Here is a 20,520-nt window from a genome sequence, read left to right on the forward strand (position 1 = left end):
TCTCTATGATAGGCTTATTAAAAACTTCTAACAAATTACCTCTTACCTCAATTGAATTTATAAATTGTACAGTTCTTTTGGTTGATGTTATGCATATTATCTAATAAAACTTCAAAATACAAAAAAAAAAAAATTTCTCACATTCACAAAAAGTAACAAAAATTAAAGTTAGGTTCGCCTTACTCTTCAATTATGCATAATTATCAAATTAGGAAATTTTTTTTTATATACTTTGTAGTCTTACAAGATTATTTGCATGACAGTGATCAAAATGACGGTATAATTAATAACTATGTTGATGACCGAAGCTTATTAAACTATTTGGTAAAGTTTAGAAAATTTGATTGTCAAAATTTAAAGTTTAGATGTCTATTTATAAAAGACCTAAAGTTTACCAGCGCTCTACATAATTTATTTTCTTCTTATTTTTAATTATTTTTAATTTTTGTATATTTTTTTGTTATTTTACATGCCAAAATGAGCCAAATATATGATATACCAATTTTAACCGGTGTTTTTAACAGATTTTATAAAAATTATAGTTGTATTGCTTATAATGTATAAATTGAAAAAAAGAAAAAAAAGGTAAGTGGTGCCTATGAAAAATAATTGGTACACTATAGTAAATTAAAAGAAATAAATTTATGAAGATACCTTGTAGTGTAGTGTAATTATGCCTTACTATAACATGCTATTAGTTGTCAAAATTAAATGGATTATACTCAAGATAAATTTCTGTTTGGCCCCTCCAAGAATTGAATTTTTCTCTTTTATTTTTATCCATCTCATATTTTTATTTCGGAGGTCCTGGAAATTTTATATAATAAAAAAAAAATAAAGAATTACTCATTTAAATGTAGGACAAACTTTAAATATCACCCCTATAGTTTCGAACTTTCTCATTTTAGTATTCTGTAATTTAAAGTGTATCAATTTAGTATCCTGTGGTTTTATTTTTATCTTTTTAGTATCGATCTCATTAAATTATTTTTATTAAATCAGTAACAAAGTTAAAACTAAAGGGCATTAAAGTAAATATTTGATAAACCTAAACCTATGTAGAATATCTGAAATTTTTTATATATAATTTAACGAAATATTAATGAAAAAGCTGACGAAAAGATAAAAATGAAACCATCCTGATACACTTTAAACCATAGGATACTAAAGTGAGAAAGTGTGAAACCACAGGGGTGGTATTCGAAGTTTACCCTTTAATATTTAATAATTTTTTTAGAAATAGTTGAATGCGGTGAAAATTGAGTTCGATGCTCTAGAGAAAAAGTTTACACCCAAGGGCAAAATTAAAGATTTGAAGACTGAGATAAAATCGTTGAAAGTTGGGAGGACCGGTCTCCTTCTCCTACGCCGATCGAGGCTTCTTATAGCAGATGTGGCACCGGCCCGAGAACTCTCCCTACCCTTACCCTACTCCCAAAAAAAGAGAGAGAGAGAAAAAAAAAAAAGGGTAAAAAGAAGAAGTTGTGATCATCGATCGAAGATCCTATTCTATCCCCGCGAGCGCGCACGCACGCACCGAGTCGTGTATGCGGGCCCCCGCATCGGCGTCGATGCGGGGCGGCGCATGGTGGCGGCTGTGCGGGTGCTGGGCGGGGGGAGGGGGAGGGGGAGGAGTCGGCGACGAGAAGCGGGAGGGGACGGAGTCGGCGCCGACTTCGTGGAATCTGTTTATCGAGCTCGGCACGCTCGAAGTCGCCACCGACAACTTCTCCGACGCCAACCTCCTCGGCCGCGGCGGATTCGGCCCCGTCTACAAGGTATAAATAAATTAACTAAACCCTACCCTTGTACTTGTATCAACACCCCCCTCAACTATCCCCTCCCTTGAAATCGCCCCCTCATTATTTTATGCTCTTTTTTTTTTTTTTAATGAGATTCACTTATCATATTGGGGTGCTTAGTTCTTTGAATTGAAAAGTATTTCAGTTTTCTGGCTGAATTTTTTTTTCTTTTTTTTTTGTTTAATCTGTTTTGTTCTGGAAAAGAAAAAATAAAAAAAAAATTATTTTTTTTCAGATTTTATAAAATACTAGCATTTTTTTAAAAAAAAATTATCCGAAAAATAAACACGTTTGGGAAAATGGTGTTTTTTTATGATTAACTTTTTCAGGAAAAAAGTTTTTCAGGGTTTTTCGAAAAATTGTATTTTTGGAAAATATTTTAGAAAGAGCAATGCTAATTATATTTTTTTACCTCCGAAACGTTTCAAGATGTTGCATTTAGTCTCCCTCTGTCCGGATTTTATCACTATTCTATCCATTTTTTATAATTTATACAAAAAATATCCTTCAAAGTGACAGAAATATATTAAAACATTATTTTTTTTATAGAAAAAGTAAGAATAATTTAGTTATTTTGCCCTCTCCCTTGACGCCGTACTCCTTGAAAACATTTTTTTAATTCTAAAGGGCCAAAATGTAAATTTTTGAAAGTCAGATATGAAAAATAGAAAAGTGGGTATTTGCAGGATAATTTTCTATAATTTAGCTTTAAAATTTTTGTTAAATTTAATGTCTCAATTATAGCTATAATCTAGTTTTGTTTTTTAACTAGGCAGTTAAAATTATTAAATTTAATGAAATTATCAAATATTTTGATAAAGTTGTAATCACTTCATTCTGAAAAAAAGAGAGAAAACTAATTTGGGGAGCTACTTCAGAATGGCTTATTGGTAAGGGGTTTCCCTACAATTTTATCTATTTTGCTCTTTTTATTTTCTCCTTATTCGAATTCGGCTGTTCGATGTTAATCAGACGGTGACCAAAGCGCCTTGCTGGTTTGTCCAACTACTAGCAGTGGAAAGCCAGAAGATCAAAATAAAGCAAGGACCCAAACTTTTTTAAATTTATAATTTTATTATTTGAATTTAAAATATTTTTATTTATTATCTGTGCAATGATTCTGTTGCAATCCATCGCATGAGCCTCATTTTTTTTTTTTTCTCAAATCGATGTTTTTGAGATCAAATGGTGAATTGCAAATTAGGTAAATTTTAGGGGCTAAATTATAAAAAGCCCTCTTGCACTTCAGCGCTTGTATTAATTATCCTTCTGCATAAAAGTTTTATCAATTGTCTTTCTACACTTTATCATTATTTCAAATAGGTCCAGCTATTTGAGATAATTGTTGAATTCAACTATAAAGCTCTGCAAAAATAAATTTTTAGTTGAAGTTATCTATGAGTAAGGCAATAAAAATCATAAAAATTGAATAAATTGTTTAATAAACTATCAATTTTGATAGTATTACCAAAATAGGAAATTTTCTTTATCTATTATTTTTATATATTTTTTGAGCTACAAATTAGATAGTGTTAAGATATGGAGCAATGTGATATGCCCATTCATTTTATAAAGTTTTACAGCCTAATTTGCCATTTTTTAAAGTTTTTTCGATCTATCTTAGATGATATGACAAAGTGTAGGTCGGTAACCAATGCAATTTTTAATGCATGGGGGTAAGTGAGACTGCCGCTGAAGTGTAAGAGGGCTCTTTGTAATTTAACCTCTTTTTTAGTGCAATGCTATCGGTATATCTTACATCCTTTCCATCCAAAGATTATCATTTACTACTCGACACATTAGTTTCTCTTTATTTTTTACTAAAACCCAGTTGAGTTTTTGTGAATTCTAGGATGGAGGGTATTAGATCTGTATCCCTTTTGGGGTGTACAAGTAGAATTTTTCTTTTTCTTTTTTTTAAGTTGCCTTTTTGTTTTTTTATTATTATTTTTTCTTTTTCAAGTCAAAAGTTTAGGTAGTGACATGATGACTCTTGGGTCAATTGGGTTGACCCTGTTGGCATATCAAATTGAGCACTATATATCTCTTTTGTGGCCCTCCTTTCTTGTAGTAGAAGCTTGAGAATTTAGTACTAAAAAGGGAAATTGCTTAGAACTACATGATTGTGCAAGTCATAATTTTATACTTGGATAACCAAAAGACTTAATTACACTTACATCATGTTGAATTCTATGGTTGTTTTCGTTTTCTACACCTCATTTTGGCATTCTTTATATAATTTGTTTTTATTTTTTTTAACAGTAATTCTATATAATTTATATACTGGTGGAAGAACTTTCCTCCTATTGTCGTTGATAGTTAGCTTACGATGCATTCTAGCGAAGTGATGAATGACAACAACTTTAAGAAAGATAGAAGAAAAAAAAAAGTTGCTGACGAGTTTTTATTTATTTTTGCCAAACAAATACTTCAAATGTAACCATTGCAAGCAATCCATCATTCCCTTCGATAATATTTCATTTAGAACTTTTATTAAAAAAAAAAAAACAGAAAAAGGGCAACGGTGAGCCCTTAATATCTCGTGTTTTGTACTTTACCTCTCTCGATTTTTATAATATACAGAAACCCGCCCTCATTTTCTGTGTTTGCTATCACTTGACTCCCCTCCGCAATTTCATCCTTTATAAATTACTGGAAAATATTAAAAATATAATTCTAGTTACCAACTAACAACTATTGATGTTGTATGGTAAACAAGTAGTATCTGAATATTTCTCGTTAACGCAATTTACAGTTATCTTGTCCTTTTTATGTTCAGAAAATACTAATTGCTAAAAATCAATTGTAAGAGAGTTAGAAAGGGCAGGAAATGATATCCGAACATCCCTTTCTTATCGTACAACGTATATAGCTGGTATTGAAATTGTATTTTAATTATTTTTCGAATTTAGGGGATGATAAAATTACGGAAGGGGGTTAAGTAATTACATCTCAAAGATTGAGGGGAGCTTTCTACATAATTCAAAAATCAATGACGGAGAAGTGCAAAACCCAATATATTAGATTTTTTTTTTTATTCTGCAATTTAATCTAATTCTTTTTCCTTTTTTACCACAATCTCCTTTCGACTTTACATTTCATAGCTATCCTTACACTTCACTAACAGATGGTAGCTGACATTGAGTATGGTTAATAGCGATTTGCATATTTATCTTCTAGATTTATGTTTAACCTTTCTTTCAAACAACAAATGTTGTCCATTATTAGTAGCTGCTTCGCGAAAAAGTCTAAAAAATTCTTGATTTGTTTTGGGAAACTTCGAGATTTCAAACTCTTGTATAGTCAACCTTGGCGGCAAAACTATAGAAGAGAGTGGTGTTCGCAAAATAATGTATGAATTTTCATACTATTTGTTTAGCGCTACCACTTCTTTCCATTTTTCCTCAAATCAACAATGCCTTAGGATAGATTACATATCAAACTAGGTATTTTGTAAGTTTACAATGGATCAGGGAAGCTGTAAGTAAGGACTGCGCTTGGTTTTATTCAAAACCTTGAGTGTAGGAATTATTAGATTTGACACAAATTTTGTCTCACAAAACTGTCCCAAGTTGTCAGGGGTTCCTCATTTTCAGCCTAAACCAGAGGTAAACTTCAAGGGAATATTTGGATTTTAGATCAAGTGTTATGGTGATTATTCATGTTGGATGCGGCTTTCTTCTTCTAGTTATTATTGTATTTAGGTTTTGCTTTAGGCAGTGGTTAAGTTCTAGCAATTCTAAAAATTTTCGGACGGTAGAGTTCATTTATTATATGATTTGCTATAAGCTGAAACGATAATATACTTAATCCTTCTTACTTGCTACCCAACTAGCGAGCTCTCATGAAAGAAAGACTCTAGAAATGATATTTTAGAACTTACTAAGGCAGTCAACTAACTTCAGTGTCGCAGCAGTTAAAGTACATTTTTGAATTGGTTACATGTCTATGAAGTTGGATTTTTCCAACGTAATGCCAGGAGCATGACCTGAATTTGTTCCATTTTTCCCTTCTTCCTCATTTCACTACTGCCTCGTATGAATCAATCCTGTTTTGTTGGACCACTATTATTTGCGCTCTGTTGTTACTTATTAGGCCGTAGATGTATGCAAAGAGCAGCTCTGTGACAACAGAAATATTGCCTCTCTTGGACCCCCTAAAGCTGCGGAGTTTCTCAAGAAGCCGCTCTTCTTGTTGGAAATGTAGAACCAACTTAGAAACATTCTGCTGAAGCTCGAAGCAGAAGCTTTAAGCTATTTCTGTCCAGAAGCTCATCTCACTTTCCAGATTTAGCTAGAAGCTCTAGTTCTTTCTTTGTGAATGCCTGAGTTTTGCTTTTTGACTAGAGAAGACAATCTGGATTCCACAAAAAAATATGCACTGTATCTAGATATTTAATTAGTTGCTTACCAAGCTGAGAATAGGGTCACTAGGTTGATGCGAAGCAAATTTGCAAAAGAGCAACTTTTGCAAAATGTTGCATTTACCACATTGCCGATATAAATGTGAGAAGACTTTTATGTTCTCCCCTTCAATCTGATGAGAAACATCAATATCCTAAGAACTAGTTCATGCCGTTCCCTTTGAGATGATACAATTGAATGTTTATCATATTTACCCGTTTAGTGTTGCTTAGATAATGTCTCAGCATGGACAAAGATGTAATAAAAAGCAAGCAGTGCATTTGATATATGTATTTTTAAGCTTCGTAATAATTTGGCTTTTGTTGCTGTAAAATGTGGATGGACCAAAACCAATTTAGGCTTCAACTGATATGAATGAACTTGGTTTTGTATTCATGCAGGGTGTATTGGAAAATGGGGAAGCGATAGCAGTGAAGAAGCTATCGCTAGAGTCGCGACAGGGGGTGAAGGAGTTCATCAATGAGGTCAGGCTTCTGCTTAAAATCCAACACCGTAATTTGGTCTCGCTGCTCGGCTGTTGTGCCTCCTCCGGACAAAAGATGCTCGTCTATCCTTACTTCCCCAACCGCAGCCTCGACCACTTCCTCTTCGGTTCTCTCTCTCTCTCTCTCTCTCTCTCTCTCTCTCGCCCACCCACCATGTAGCGCCATCCATTATTAGCACTTGATTTTCGGTAAAAAGTTCCACATTGAGGTCTTTATAGGATTACCATTTGTTTTGATTGTACCACCACAACCGAGGCTTTCAATGATTCAATCCAACCATCTTATTTAAACGAAAAAAAAAAACCTGAAATAGGTACAAAATGTGATCATTTAAGAATGAAAAGGAGTACCACTCTGCATGCATCACGTGAACTCTCACGGTGATTCTACGAGTTTCTTGAAGCACTTTAGGTCTCTCGTTTTTTTTTTTTTCTGTCTATTTTTGGTATCTAGGATTGCAAAGGTGTTGTGCAGTGTTATGTCTTATATGTCTCAATCATAAGATGCAACTCTCTGTTGTTATCGGGCACTCTAGACTTAACCCTTTATGTGAAGCCTCCTTTAATTCAATGAGTTCTGGATATGAATGCCAATGCCAATTAGCAAAATGATCATATCAAAATACATGATTGGCATGGATGCTTTCAAACCTCATAATATATGCTTGCCCAGTGATCTTCAGCAAAAATGGTTTTAATGTAAAGAAGAAAAATTAAAAGAAACTGAAAATAGATTTTGACTCTAGATATAGTGAAGTCTTTTGCCCCGCTTTTACTTGGTCGTTTAGTGACCGTCACTTTTAAACTCAGTAGAAGAGTCAGAATGGGCATTAAGGAATTTCGTAACATCACTGTCAGAGCCGTTTCCTTGAAGTTTCTCATTCTAATTAAATATATCTAGGTCGTCTCTAGGTTTCGTCAATAATATGGACTAATTTTAAAAGTTATGCATGTGGACTAATTTCTATTACAATGGCCTAAATAGTTAAATCAGATAGGGTGGTAGTTGGTTATTGTTTTATTTGTTTATTTCTCATGATTTTGTTGCTATTCGTGTCCTTAAACTGACCATTTCTGATTTCACTTTCTCAGATGAAGATGAGTTTGTTAATCCTTTTCTTAATATCACCATCATATCTGTTTACTTGGAAATTTCTTGGCCTAGTTAATTCGTATCTGGGTTATCGCTAGTCTTTGTCGACAATATGGCCTGAGTTTGAAGGTTATGCAAGTGGATATTGTTTAATACAACAACCTGAAATAGTTGCATCTAATTGGGTCGGAATCGGTCATTGCCTCATTTATTTATTAGTCAATGAGTTTGGTTTAGTTGACACTGAACTGATCTTTCCAGATTTGACTGCATCTGTTGAGCAGGTGGGTATTGTTTAGTACAGCAACCTAAAATAGTTGCATCTAATTGGATTTGAATCGGTCATTGCCTCGTTTATTTATTTGTCAACATATTTGGTATACTTGACGTTCAACTGATCTTTCTTGATTTGACTGCATCTTTTGACCTGTGGATGAATTAACTATCAGTACCAATAGCTCTCTGGAAACTTGAAACTCTAGTCAACTTTATTACAGTATCATTTCCTCATTACTTCCGAATAAATATATCAGGAAAGCCATGTTCTCTTTGGAATTAAGACATCTTCATTCAACAACCATTATTAAACTGTAATGAAGTTGTTTATTGGACTACTACTGTAATATATTCCCCATGATAATGTTTCATAAAAGTTTTCTACAAATTATCCAACAAGTATAAGAAAGAGAGAAAAATAATTCCATAGAGCTACAATACGTGAGAAACCATATTGAATACTCCTTTTTCTTTTTTGTTTTTAACCATTTTGTATGCTACCATTTAAAAACTCCAAGTCCTCGAAGTAACATAGAATACCACACATAAGTTGCAAAATAGAAGGCAGAATGCTGTAACCGAAATAAATAATCAGGTTTAATACATGGATAGTCATTGAACTTGCCACGAATTGCCGATCTGGTCCTTTTTTTTCCTTTTCACTCAAACAAGTTGGTCCCTGTTAGTACCTTAATTTAGCAATGTTACTTCCTAACACATTTCCAGATCAAAACTCCCTAAAATGGCAGGTATCATGTGTGACGTGACTATTGTCATGCTCATCATTCCTTTACTTCAAACAGAACCTGCAGTGTACAGTGGGTAAAACTATAAACTTTGTTTCTCATATCAGAATTGATTGCATGCATTCTAGCAGAATAATGATAGAGAATTAATCTAGAAATGTCATCCGGAATAATTGGGTAAGATCAAGAACCTAAGTGAAGTAATTACGGGCCAGATCATAATTAGTTAAAAGTTTCAGAAACTATCAACATTCAAATCTAGTATTCTTTGTCACATCACAGCCTACCTGAGTGAACATCTGCTGCGAAATGCCACTAACTTGAATCAAATATCTTCATCAGTTATTGACCATGTTATTCTCGAAAAAGAAAATTTGATAGCATCTTACTTGTTGGGCTTTCTTTTTTGATTTCCAGATAAGAAGAAGAGTGTATTGTTAGATTGGTCAAAGCGTTTTGAGATAATAGTTGGAGTGGCAAAGGGTCTGCTTTACCTTCATGAAGAATCTCCAGTGAAGATCATCCATAGAGACATAAAGGCAAGTAATATCTTGCTTGATGACCAATTAAATCCGAAGATCTCTGACTTTGGCATGGCAAGGCTTTTCCTTGAGGATGATACCCATGTCAATACATTTAGGATTTCCGGCACCTAGTGAGTTTTCCCTCATTCAATTATAGTTTTCCGTTCGTCGTATTTTGATCACATATAGGAAAATTCAGTGTTATTGGAGTGATTTTGAGGAGAGAAATATATGGTGCTTTGCAGTGGTTATATGGCTCCGGAATATGCCATGAATGGTTACTTGTCAGCAAAGACGGATGTTTTCAGTTTCGGCATGTTGGTGTTGGAGATTGTGAGCGGGAGGAAGAATATTGACCGGCATTTGGATGAAGAGAAGATTGACCTTTTGAACTACGTAAGCTGCGATATTCTAATCTGCTAATTTACTTCGAACTTTCTGAATGATGTTTACAGTATATTTGAAGATACTTTTCTCTTGTTTGTTTTCCTTTAGATAGTAACTTCATGCAAGCATAGTAGCAAACTTAGCCACATATCAAATGACTTAATGAATTAACTAATGTGTCTTGGATCAACGCAAATTTTTGATGGTACCAATGTAACTTTTCTCCCGGACATGCGGCAATGCCATCTGTTTTTCAGACTTTGCCCGCATAATTTTAAGACGGTAACTGGAGATGGAAATGGTTGCCTAAACTTAGAATTTGTTTCACAAACTAGTAAGAAATTAAACTGAGTTACATTATATGAAGCAAGATGACACATGACACATAATAAAGCACCTGGTTGAATTTCCTATTCACACATGCAAGACATTAGTTTATTTTGCACCTGAAATTATGTTAGTATGTGTAAAGTTGCAGTTTTCATTTACCGCCCCTAGGAAATATGTATATATAGAGCTAGGCTCCTATAATATCTATAGTACTGGGGTTTCGTTAATATAATCTCGTTTTCAACCTTAAAATACTCAAATCAACGATCCATATCGTTAAAACTAATTTAGGGTATTTGAGGTTTTTAGGAATAAAATTTTATATATTTTTTTCAACATTGTTTACTTTATGATCAAATAATTTCAAAATTGTCAATTTTCAATGGCTACTATAATAAGTTTGTAGTTTAATGGTGTAAACCTAACTTTATTCAAATTTTGATAGAATATTTTATACTATCTAGATTAAGGATAGCATTCTTAATCTTGAATTCAAAAGTCCTATCCTCAAATTGTAAAGATTGTTCAATTTCCACCGTTCATTTTTACATGAGTTACTTATTAAATAAAGGAAAAACTTCAAAAACCCCCCCTGTGGTTTCCAACTTTTTCACTTTAGTACCCTGTGGTTTAAAGTGTATCAATTTGCCCCCCTGTGATTTCGTTTTTCTCTTTTTTTTATCAATTTTTTTTTTTTTTCTCAAATCAGTAACAAAATTAAAATTAAAGGGTACTAAAATAAATATTCGGTAAATCTAGATGGATATCTGATGTTTTTTTGCATATAATTTAACGAAATATTAAGAAAAAAGCTATAGAAAAAATAAAAACAAAACCACAGGGGGGCAAATTGATACACTTTAAACCACAGGGTACTAAAGTGAGAAAGTTGGAAACCACAGGGGGGGTTTTTGAAGTTTTCCCTTAAATAAACGATGTGGAAAAAAATTAAAATTTTATTTCTAAAAACTTCATATATCTTAGATTATATTTAACAGTGTGGATCGTTGATTTGAACATCCTAAGATCGAAAACGAGACTATAGTACTGGAACTCCTGTACTATAGATAGTATAGTAGCCTCGTTCTATATGTATATAGAAGATTGTTAGCTCCATTTTTTCAAATTACACGCATTAGATGCATTTCAACATGCATACATTTTTACAAACAACATATAACTTTGCCAGTAGTCTTAACAGTTGATCCTTATATTTTTCATAGACATGGAAATTATCAGAAGAGGGAAGAGCTTCCGAGATCATGGACCCGACTCTCTCGGAATGTGACGCCGACGAAGTTTTGTTGTGCATCCAAATTGGCTTGCTATGTTGTCAAGCCATAGTCTCCGATCGGCCTGATATGAACAGCGTCCATCTGATGCTCTGCAGTGGCTCTTTCACGTTGCCGAAGCCCGGTAGGCCCGCAATCCACGGCCGGGTCGGACGATGGAGCACCACCAGTTCCACCGCAATGAGCTCTAACACCAACAACACGAATAGCACTTTTGGTACCACCGACACAACGAAAGCCTCTAATTTGTTTAGTGTAGCCGAAGAATACTCCAGGAATTCTATATCTGTTTCATTTACATCAGAAGGCCGGTAAATTAATACATGTATATATACAAATGTACACTAAGATTCTTCTCTCTTTCTTTCCTTTTTGTTTGTAAGTAATTTTTCACTGTTGGATTTGAGTATTTATGTACTAGTTGAGTTAAAATTCGTTTGGTGAGAGTATTTTTTCCCACCAACGTAGTGATAGATATTAGTGTAAGAAAAATTTCAAAATAATATAGTATTTAGTTTGTTCTTTGACTCTTAGTGAATGGATGTAATTTTTATTGAATGGATATAACTTTAATCAAAAGGTGTGATTCTTAGTAAATGAATATAAAAGAATGTGACTTTTGGTGAGCGGATTAGATATGAAAAAATACGATTTTATAATGTCTTCTTTCGTGCATATATCCATTGAAATTAATTTTTACATATATTGAATTTGACTCGTATGCATTGGTAAAACCATCAACAATGTATTAGTAACTAATTGATAGTTATTATCAAATAAAAACAATCATAAATTAAAAAGTCACTTTTTGAAATACTTATTTATAAATTATCACTTCATAAAGTACACCATTCGTGGTTTTTACAAGTCCATAATATTGATCGCTGAAGCATAAATGAAAAGTTCAACTTTTTGTTCATAATAACTTTTTTTTTTGTTACTTATATTTGTTTCTTTCTAACAACTTAATCAAGTAAGTGTTTAAAGGCCCGACTTCATATGTACAAATGCAATTGGGACAGGTGCTTTATTATATTTTCGGATGCTATTTGTTGATCCAGTGCACTCTAATTTTCTTAAACAATAGCGACGGATTAAGCCTTAAAAAGAATGGCTTTGCTACACGCCTTAAGCCTTTTTTTATCTTTCTATCTCATATACTTTTTACTTTTTGATGTACAATCTTAAGGCTTAAATCCGAAGATGTCAACTACTACTCTATGAGAGATGGCGATAAAGTTTGTATAACTAGAAAGATTCGACAGCATGGACTTCAAGCGTTGGTAGAATAAATTATTTTTTATTCCGTTGGCTTTCAATGTTGCTCACGTCCTCGTTATTTCGAGATCGGAAGAAAATAATGGTAAGCCTATTGCACAAACTTGTGCAAGACAAAAATAGAATGAAGATGACAATATATGCCGAAGCAACATTCTAAACACTACGTCAGATGCACTTTCCAACGTCTACTAAAATGTGAAAACAACTAAAGAACTATGAAAAGGTTTTGAAAAAAAATACAAATCTCAGAATGCCACAAGAAGTTTTTTGTTAACAAATTTAATAACATAAAATGGATGATAGTAGATTTGTTCTCGATTAGTTGCGTGAAGTTCAACATATTCTTAATCAATTTACTAAAAATAGTGTGAATATGGATGAATGTATAATTGTGACTTTAATTATTGATAAACTTCTTCCATCATAGAAAGACTTTAAGAAATATTGTAAGTATAGAAAGAAAGAAATTACTTTTAAAGATTTGGTCAATCATCTTTGCATAGAAGAAGAATATTATATGAAAGATAACAAAAAAGAACAAGGTGCTCAAAATGCCAAAGATCATGAGATAGAGGATGAAGATAATAAGACCCATCAATTTACAAAAAAAAAATCAAAAGAGAGCTAAACATTCGATCAACCACAACAAAACAAATAAGAAAAAATTGTGCATGCTTTTATCGTGGTAAACTGGGCCATCATAAGAAAGAATGCTAGTTTCTTAAAAGGAAAAATACACCAGATTACAAAAAAAAAATTTGTGGCTATGATATCCGAGGCTAATGTTCTCGAAGCTGATGAAGCTTGGTGGATTGATCCGGATTCTAGAAGACATGTGCGCAAGTATGGAATTGGAAGTTTATTCAAAACTTATGATGCATTGGAAGATAAAAATGTTCTCTACATGACCAAGTCTTCAACAATGCAAATCAAAGGAAAAGACAAGGTGGAACTCAAGTTCACATCAGAAAAAACTCTCACTCTCACTGATGTATATCATGTACCTTGAGGTTAGGAATAACCTTAGTTCATGGAGTTTCTTAATAAATTTGAGTTCAAACTTATATTTGAAGCCGACAAATTTATTTTGTCGAAGGGTGGAATTTTTATGAAAAAAGAATATTCATACGAGGGCGCTTTCAAATTCAATCTTACTAATAACATGAAGGGATAATTGCCTATATACCCCTGAAAACTTCAGAAATATCTCATTTATCTTTATTTTTTTTCTTTCCAATATACCATTCATATGCTCCTCTGTTATTTAAAAATACCCTTATAGTTATCACTTGTTAAGTTAACTTGGGTTAAACGTGAGTTAAATATCTACTAGAGTTAAAAAAAATCAAAATACCACTTTTGCCCTCAACTTAAGGGCAACTGAGAAATATTGGTGATGGTAGAAGGATATATTTGAAAAGACCAAAAATCAAAATACTTTTTATACCCCTAAATTAAGGGCAAATAAGAAAAGTCGGTGATGATGAAAGTGTATATTTGAAAGGGCAAAATAGTAAATTTATACAGATAACAGCTATTGTTAACGGTTCATTAATAGAATTTAACTCTAGCTAGGAGTATATTAGAAATAGGTTGGAACGAAGAAAATGTATTTTCAATATTAACCTTTCTACGAGGGGTAAATCAGAAAGTCGGAAACTTTTCAGGGGTATATACCTATCATGAATATTTTGTGCCTATTTGTTGATTCTTCTTATTTATGGCTTAGTTGTTTAGGACATATTAATTATAGAAAATTACATGATATGGCTAAGTAAGAATTAATTTCTTATTTTGATAATAAATTAGAAAGATGTAAAACTTGCATGCTTACTAAAATTACTAAAAAGTCTTTTTCTAAAATTGATAGATATTTTATTGTACTTGAATTGTTGCATAGTGATGTTTGTGAATTGAATGGTTTTTCTTCTCTTGGTGAAAAGAAATATTTTCTTATATTTATCAATAATTTTTTTTTAGATATTGTTATGTTTATTTTTGTATTCTAAAAAGGAAGTGTTAGATAAATTTAAAATTTTTAAATATAAAGTTGAGTTGGAATGTAAGAAAATGATTAAATGCCTAAGATGAGATAGAGAAAGAGAATACGATGATCATTCCTTCTTTGAGTCAATTGGTGTTATACATGAAACCTTTGAACCTTATACTCCACTACAAAATTGTAAAAAAAAACATTAATGAAAATGATCAATGCTATGCTTTCTAACTCTTGGTTAGGGTACATATTTTCGAGCGAAGCTTTATTAATAGCTTACCATTTACTAAACATAATCTTAAAAAAGAAAAGTAATAAAATTCCTTATGAATTATTTAAGATAAAAAATCCTACAAATAATTTTTACCGAATTTTGAACCCACCGGGAATGCCACACATCCCGAAAACCAACCAAGTATTCGGTGCTTTTACCGAATTTCAAACCCATCGAGAATGCCCGGCAACACACTGGACTCTACCCAAACCCATAAAGTGTCTCGGAGTGTGACAAAACTCACCAAATATCATTCGCTGCCCCGAGACGCACCTATTTGGGTGTTCGAGCAGTGACACACAAAAACGATGCAATCACGTATCTAAATATTAACTAAACTGTGGTGGGTTTTCGGAAAATGCTAATTCAGCTCTGGAACCCACCGTCAACCCTCCAACTATCGCCAAATATACGAGACAGCAAGGGTGACCCAAAAATAAGGCCCAAATATTCTGGCAAACAGCTGTACCACGCAATTCGTGATTCTACACCCGAATCACTCGCTTACTCGCATTTTGGGGTCCGATTTGGCCCCGGAGTAACCCGAAGCACAACAAACTGCTCCCAATCATCCCATGTGTCCCAGGACTCTCACTTTTAAGTATCGAGACAACCGCCCAAAATTAGCGTGATTCGAGGGTAAAAACTCCATAACTAGCCGTACCGAGTTCCCAAAGAGTGCCTTTTTGGCTTCGGAACCCACGATATGGTTACTTGCTAGTTCGAGCTTCATAATCAAGTCTCCAACCAGTAAACAATGCTCATTTACCACTGAAACCAGCAACAACACTCATAATGCGAAAGCGGGGCCAAAAGTATACTAAAATGCGTATACAGTGCCATTCGTGAGATGATCGCTTCTAGGTTCGAACAAAGATATCCCAGGGCTTCATACAACATGTACGTACGCTCTAAAGTTGAGCTCATGCTGTTCGAGGCATCTATGATGCTAGAGTACCAAAACCTACCAATTAATCCACATCCGATCGGCGAATTTTCACCGAGTGACACCGTGGGCTATGCTTGCAACTTCGTAATAGCTCCTGAACCTTTGACGATCAGTCAAGAGGTTGCTAACAGTGACTTCACATTGTTCGGGGCAGTACATAGTGTTCCCAAAGTATAAAACATGCAAATAACTCATAATAACACTAAATACTATACAATTAATGCATAAAAAACGAGTTTAGAGGTCGTTATCTTGATCTGTGTCGGAATGGATCCAACCAACCAGTCGATTTGGATCGACTCAAAGCAAGGATGCCCGTGTTCACTGTCTGGAGCGAAAACAGTGGCTGGAGGGTCGCGAAACAGCGAAAAAGACCACCAGAAACTTGATCCCGAAAGCGGCCACATCTATTGCGCACATGAAGCTTCACCGATTGCAGCGAAGGTGAGCACAACACTCCACAGGACCCTAGGAGTGTAGTGGTCACGCTTCAGAGACTCACTAAAGTCTCCGGCGGCCAAAAATGAAGACCGGCCCCAAAGCAACCTCGGGTATGCAACAGGGTTGAGCTAGCGCATTAACCAAGAGGGTGCTAGCGGCATGGCAGCACGAGCTCCAGCCGGGGGATGGTCACCGCACCCAGAGGGAAGGGTCGGCGGCCCTAGCCGGCAGCTGGAAGTAGCGGCGGCGCGGCGTGGCGGCGGTGCCCCAAAACAGCCTCGCGGCTAGGGCATCATGGGGCCGCGCAATGGCAGCTTGGGGATAGCTGGGGCGGCGCTGATGCCGTCCCTGGGGCCAACGGCGACGGTCAGAGGTGGCGGGGCTTGGCGACAGCGGCCGAGTGGCTCCCTACGACCGCACGGGATCCTGCGGCCTCTCCCCTAGCCGCGGCGGCTCCCTAAGGCACAGTGGCGCCGAGGGTTGCACAGGGGTGGTCGCCACGGTCCCAGGATGCAGCGGCGGCGGTCCCTGCCGGCGGCGGTCCCCGCTAGTGGCGACGTAGAAAGGAACGCTCGGGTCTATTGGCTTAAATGGGCTAGCATCTTGCCTTGTGGCGAGAGGCTATGTTGGGCCAAGTCATGTTCGAAATGGCATGAGGCTAGGTGGGCCGAGTCATGTTCAAAGTGGCGTGAGGCTGTGTGCGAGTCACAATCAAAACCCGTTGGCACTGTACCTATACGTTTTAAGTGAATTGGTTGCGTATTTCTAACAGCTCGAGCTTTTGGGATTACTGGTTAGCGCCAACGATCTGACAAGTAGTATCAGAGCCAGTGGACATGGGTTCGATTCTCGCATGCTGCAAATGTGTGCAGGTGTTGAAGGTGGGATTGTTGGTTTAAATAGGCCAGCATCCTGCCTTGTGGAGAGAGACTATGTTGGGCCGAGTCATATTCGAAATGGCGTGAGGCTAGATGGGCCGAGTCATGTTCGAAGTGGCGTGAGGCTGGGTGGGCCGAGTCACAATCGAGATCCGTCGGCGATGTACCTATACGCTTTAAGGGGCTGTTTGGTTGGATGTAGTTGCAAAAACAGTGTAGTTGGAAACACATGCAGTTGCAAATGCTGCAGTTGTAACTACACCTAGTCTGTTTGGTTTTACGCAGTTGCAACTGCTGCAGTTACATTTCTTCTGTTTGGTAATGAAGCTGATAGTTGTATTTGTGAATTTTGTCACCTTTTCAGATAGAGTGGTGAGATTACCTTCATTAAACATAAAATAATTGTATAAGTTTATTAATCATTTAAATTTACTATTTATAAATAAATAAGTAGATATATATAATATTTTTCAACTTATTAATCGACACATTTAAAATTTTTAATTTATTTAATTTTAATATGTAAATCAAACTTTAAAATTTAAACGATTCTCTCATTTTTTTATCAAATTTAATAATTATAATTAATTAAAACTTATTAAATTAACATACACGATCACATTCTATAAATCCTTTTTAAAAAACTATATTATATTTTAATAAAATAAATTTAAAAAATTAATTTTTTGCACAAAGCTTGTATTGTCTAAAAATTATTAGTATGAGTTTATTTAACAAGTATTTTTATTTACTATATAACATATATTATTTATTTATTTAGCTATTTATTTATTTATTTATTATTGTTAATTAGTGGGTGATCCTATCCCTCACCAACTGCAGTTGGAAGCTAACGGCCAATTTGGACTGGTAGTTCCAACTGCAGCCATATTGGACCCTTCTTGTGTAGTTGGAACTGGCAGCAGTTGAACTCAACTACACTAACAAACAAAACAAAAGGATCGAGGCTGACGATTTAGCAATGCATGCGCTTGCAATGGTTGCAACAAACAGCCCCTAACGTGAATTGGGTTGCGTAATTTCTAATAGCTTCACTTTTGGATTAATAGTTAGCGCCAATGATCCGACAGGGTCCCTCCCACCATCATCAAACCCAATACAAGAGGGTGGGGGGAGAAGAGAGAGAGAGAACAGAGAGAGAGAGAGAAAAGAGAGATGGGGCATCTCCCGCGGTACGGCGTGGGACGGCAGTCGTCAACGGCGCGAGCGCTCTCAGGAGAATCAGAAAGGGGGGGAAAGGGTGCTAGGGCGGTAGGGTTAAAGGACCTTATCGCTATATATACTATAGACTAACCTAAACTACTATAGCCATACCTACTATATTACTAATCATCGCTATAAATACAATAACTATATATATAAAACACAAGGTAATTACCCTCAAATCCTCCCAATTAGTAAAAATGCGGCTCAAGTCCCTCTCCACTAACCTACTCTCATAGAAAAGTCCCTGCCCGTGGGTTTCCTCGCAAAACGGGTAGTTTTGAAAAGCAAAAACACAAGGTATAAATTGCCCCATTTGCGATAAAATCAACATATCTTGAAAATCGTATGTCAAACACAAAATCCGTCACTGCCATTGGCTTCGGCATAGTCGGACCATCGAAAATGAGCTATTAGATCACCTGGGTCGGAGTTCGGTACGCAGCAGAAGTCAACCTCTCTCCTCGGTCATCGCTGAAAACGCGTATTACTATTCTGTTCACTTTAAGTGAAAAGTAATAATCGCATAAAATTTTTATTTTAAATCATTTTTTGCTGAAATTTGACGGACAGTTTTAAAATTAAAATACACATGATAACATTTAAAAAGATAACAAATATACATTGGGAAAAATCTCAATCCTCATAGTGCCGACGGAGGAGATTCAAGAATTCCGAGGGAGTTGTATTCCTAGAGCGAATCGGTGCGTAGCCTCACCGTGGAGGGGCAATTTCGTCTTTAGGACAGTGCTTTGTGCACCCGTCATCCCAGGCCAGCCCGATTTTAATTATTTCTTACATAATCTTATTATATACTTATATAAATATTTATTTATTTACTTATAAATATCTATATTTATATCTATATCTATACTTCTTATAAAAGAGGGAGTTTTAAAATTTTTTTCTTTCCCAAAATGCCAGTACCTATTAATATAATTTCAATCACATACTAACAATATCATTCATTCATCTTTAATGAAGTAAATAATAGTCATACAATTTTTATTTTATTTTTAAATTATTATAAAATATATTAATTATTAGTCATTGGATTTAATTCAATTGCTGACGAATTAAGTATCTGTCACTTTTTTTTACCGAAATTGTCCTCAAATAGTACGTATCAAATTTTACTTTTATATGCATACACTATCTCTTAATAACCGCCGCGCACATAATATCGTATTTTATCACAAATAATATTTACAATGTACGCTTTTTTAAAATATTTTATTTCTTACACGTAATACCGCCACGTATATAATATTCAATCACTTTTTTAAAGATGAATATATAAAAATTATCTCAGTTTAGTTTTACCTAAAAATATTTAAAATATGAGATATTTCCAATAAAATATTTTAAATTTGTAGATAAATGTGATTCACAAATTTATATTAATTTGACATAATTATTAAAATAGTTGTTAACAGACCTTTTTTTAGTAGGAAAAAATTTTGCATTCCATTTGCGAGAACAGAAAAAAATTCACACTTATCCAAATTTCTGTCAACCGAAAGATATCTGTTGTAGAATATTTTTCATAAGCACCCCCATAAAAGAAAATTCTATACTCATAAAAAAGACGAAAATCTCTATACAACACACATTGAAAATACTTAGCATCCATTATCTCTCAATTAACTAACTAAAAAGAAATTAGGTTTGAAAAATAGAATAATTTAAAAAAGCTTATCAAATCAAATTTAAATTTTAAATTTGGTTCATAATTTCAAATAAAAAATAAATAATTAATATAAATATATATCAAAATTTGAAAAATAGATAGGATGACAAATAAATCAATATCTCTAATAACTATTTATATTCAAATTATGGATTCAAAATTAACTTCAAATTTTGAGTTTTATTCAGAAACTTAAATCTCAATTTATTAATTTAAAATTTAGAATTACTTCAAACTTTTAAAATGTGGATACGCATTAAAAAATTATAGTTAGAAAAAAATTAATTGATAAATAGACTTGTGCCATCAATAATTATTTAAATTTAAAATATAAATATAAATATAATTTAGTAATTAAATGTAATGTGTATCCCACGTGCACTATAACTAGTATTTATTTATTTACAACATGAATAGCATTGCTCAAAT

General features: G+C 34.3%; 1 protein-coding gene across 1 annotated transcript; it reads left to right on the forward strand.

Annotated features, from left to right (window-relative positions):
- On the forward strand, window positions 1,340-11,891 carry LOC109716800 (putative receptor-like protein kinase At4g00960). The gene is made up of 5 exons (XM_020242378.1): window positions 1,340-1,778; window positions 6,607-6,817; window positions 9,243-9,480; window positions 9,595-9,745; window positions 11,290-11,891. The coding sequence occupies exons 1-5, from the start codon at window positions 1,548-1,550 to the stop codon at window positions 11,671-11,673; spliced, it is 1,215 nt and encodes a 404-aa protein (XP_020097967.1). The 5' UTR covers window positions 1,340-1,547; the 3' UTR covers window positions 11,674-11,891.

Source organism: Ananas comosus, linkage group 10 (genome assembly GCF_001540865.1).
Source record: "Ananas comosus cultivar F153 linkage group 10, ASM154086v1, whole genome shotgun sequence".
NCBI classification, from domain to species: Eukaryota; Viridiplantae; Streptophyta; class Magnoliopsida; order Poales; family Bromeliaceae; genus Ananas; species Ananas comosus.

Bases quoted from the DNA above. Each gene is read 5' to 3' on its own strand.
- LOC109716800 (XM_020242378.1), top strand. From the start codon at position 1,548: ATGCGGGCCCCCGCATCGGCGTCGATGCGGGGCGGCGCATGGTGGCGG. The intron at 6,818-9,242 runs GTTCTCTCTCTC...TTTGATTTCCAG, and splicing joins CCTCGACCACTTCCTCTTCG to ATAAGAAGAAGAGTGTATTG. The intron at 9,481-9,594 runs GTGAGTTTTCCC...GGTGCTTTGCAG, and splicing joins TTTAGGATTTCCGGCACCTA to TGGTTATATGGCTCCGGAAT.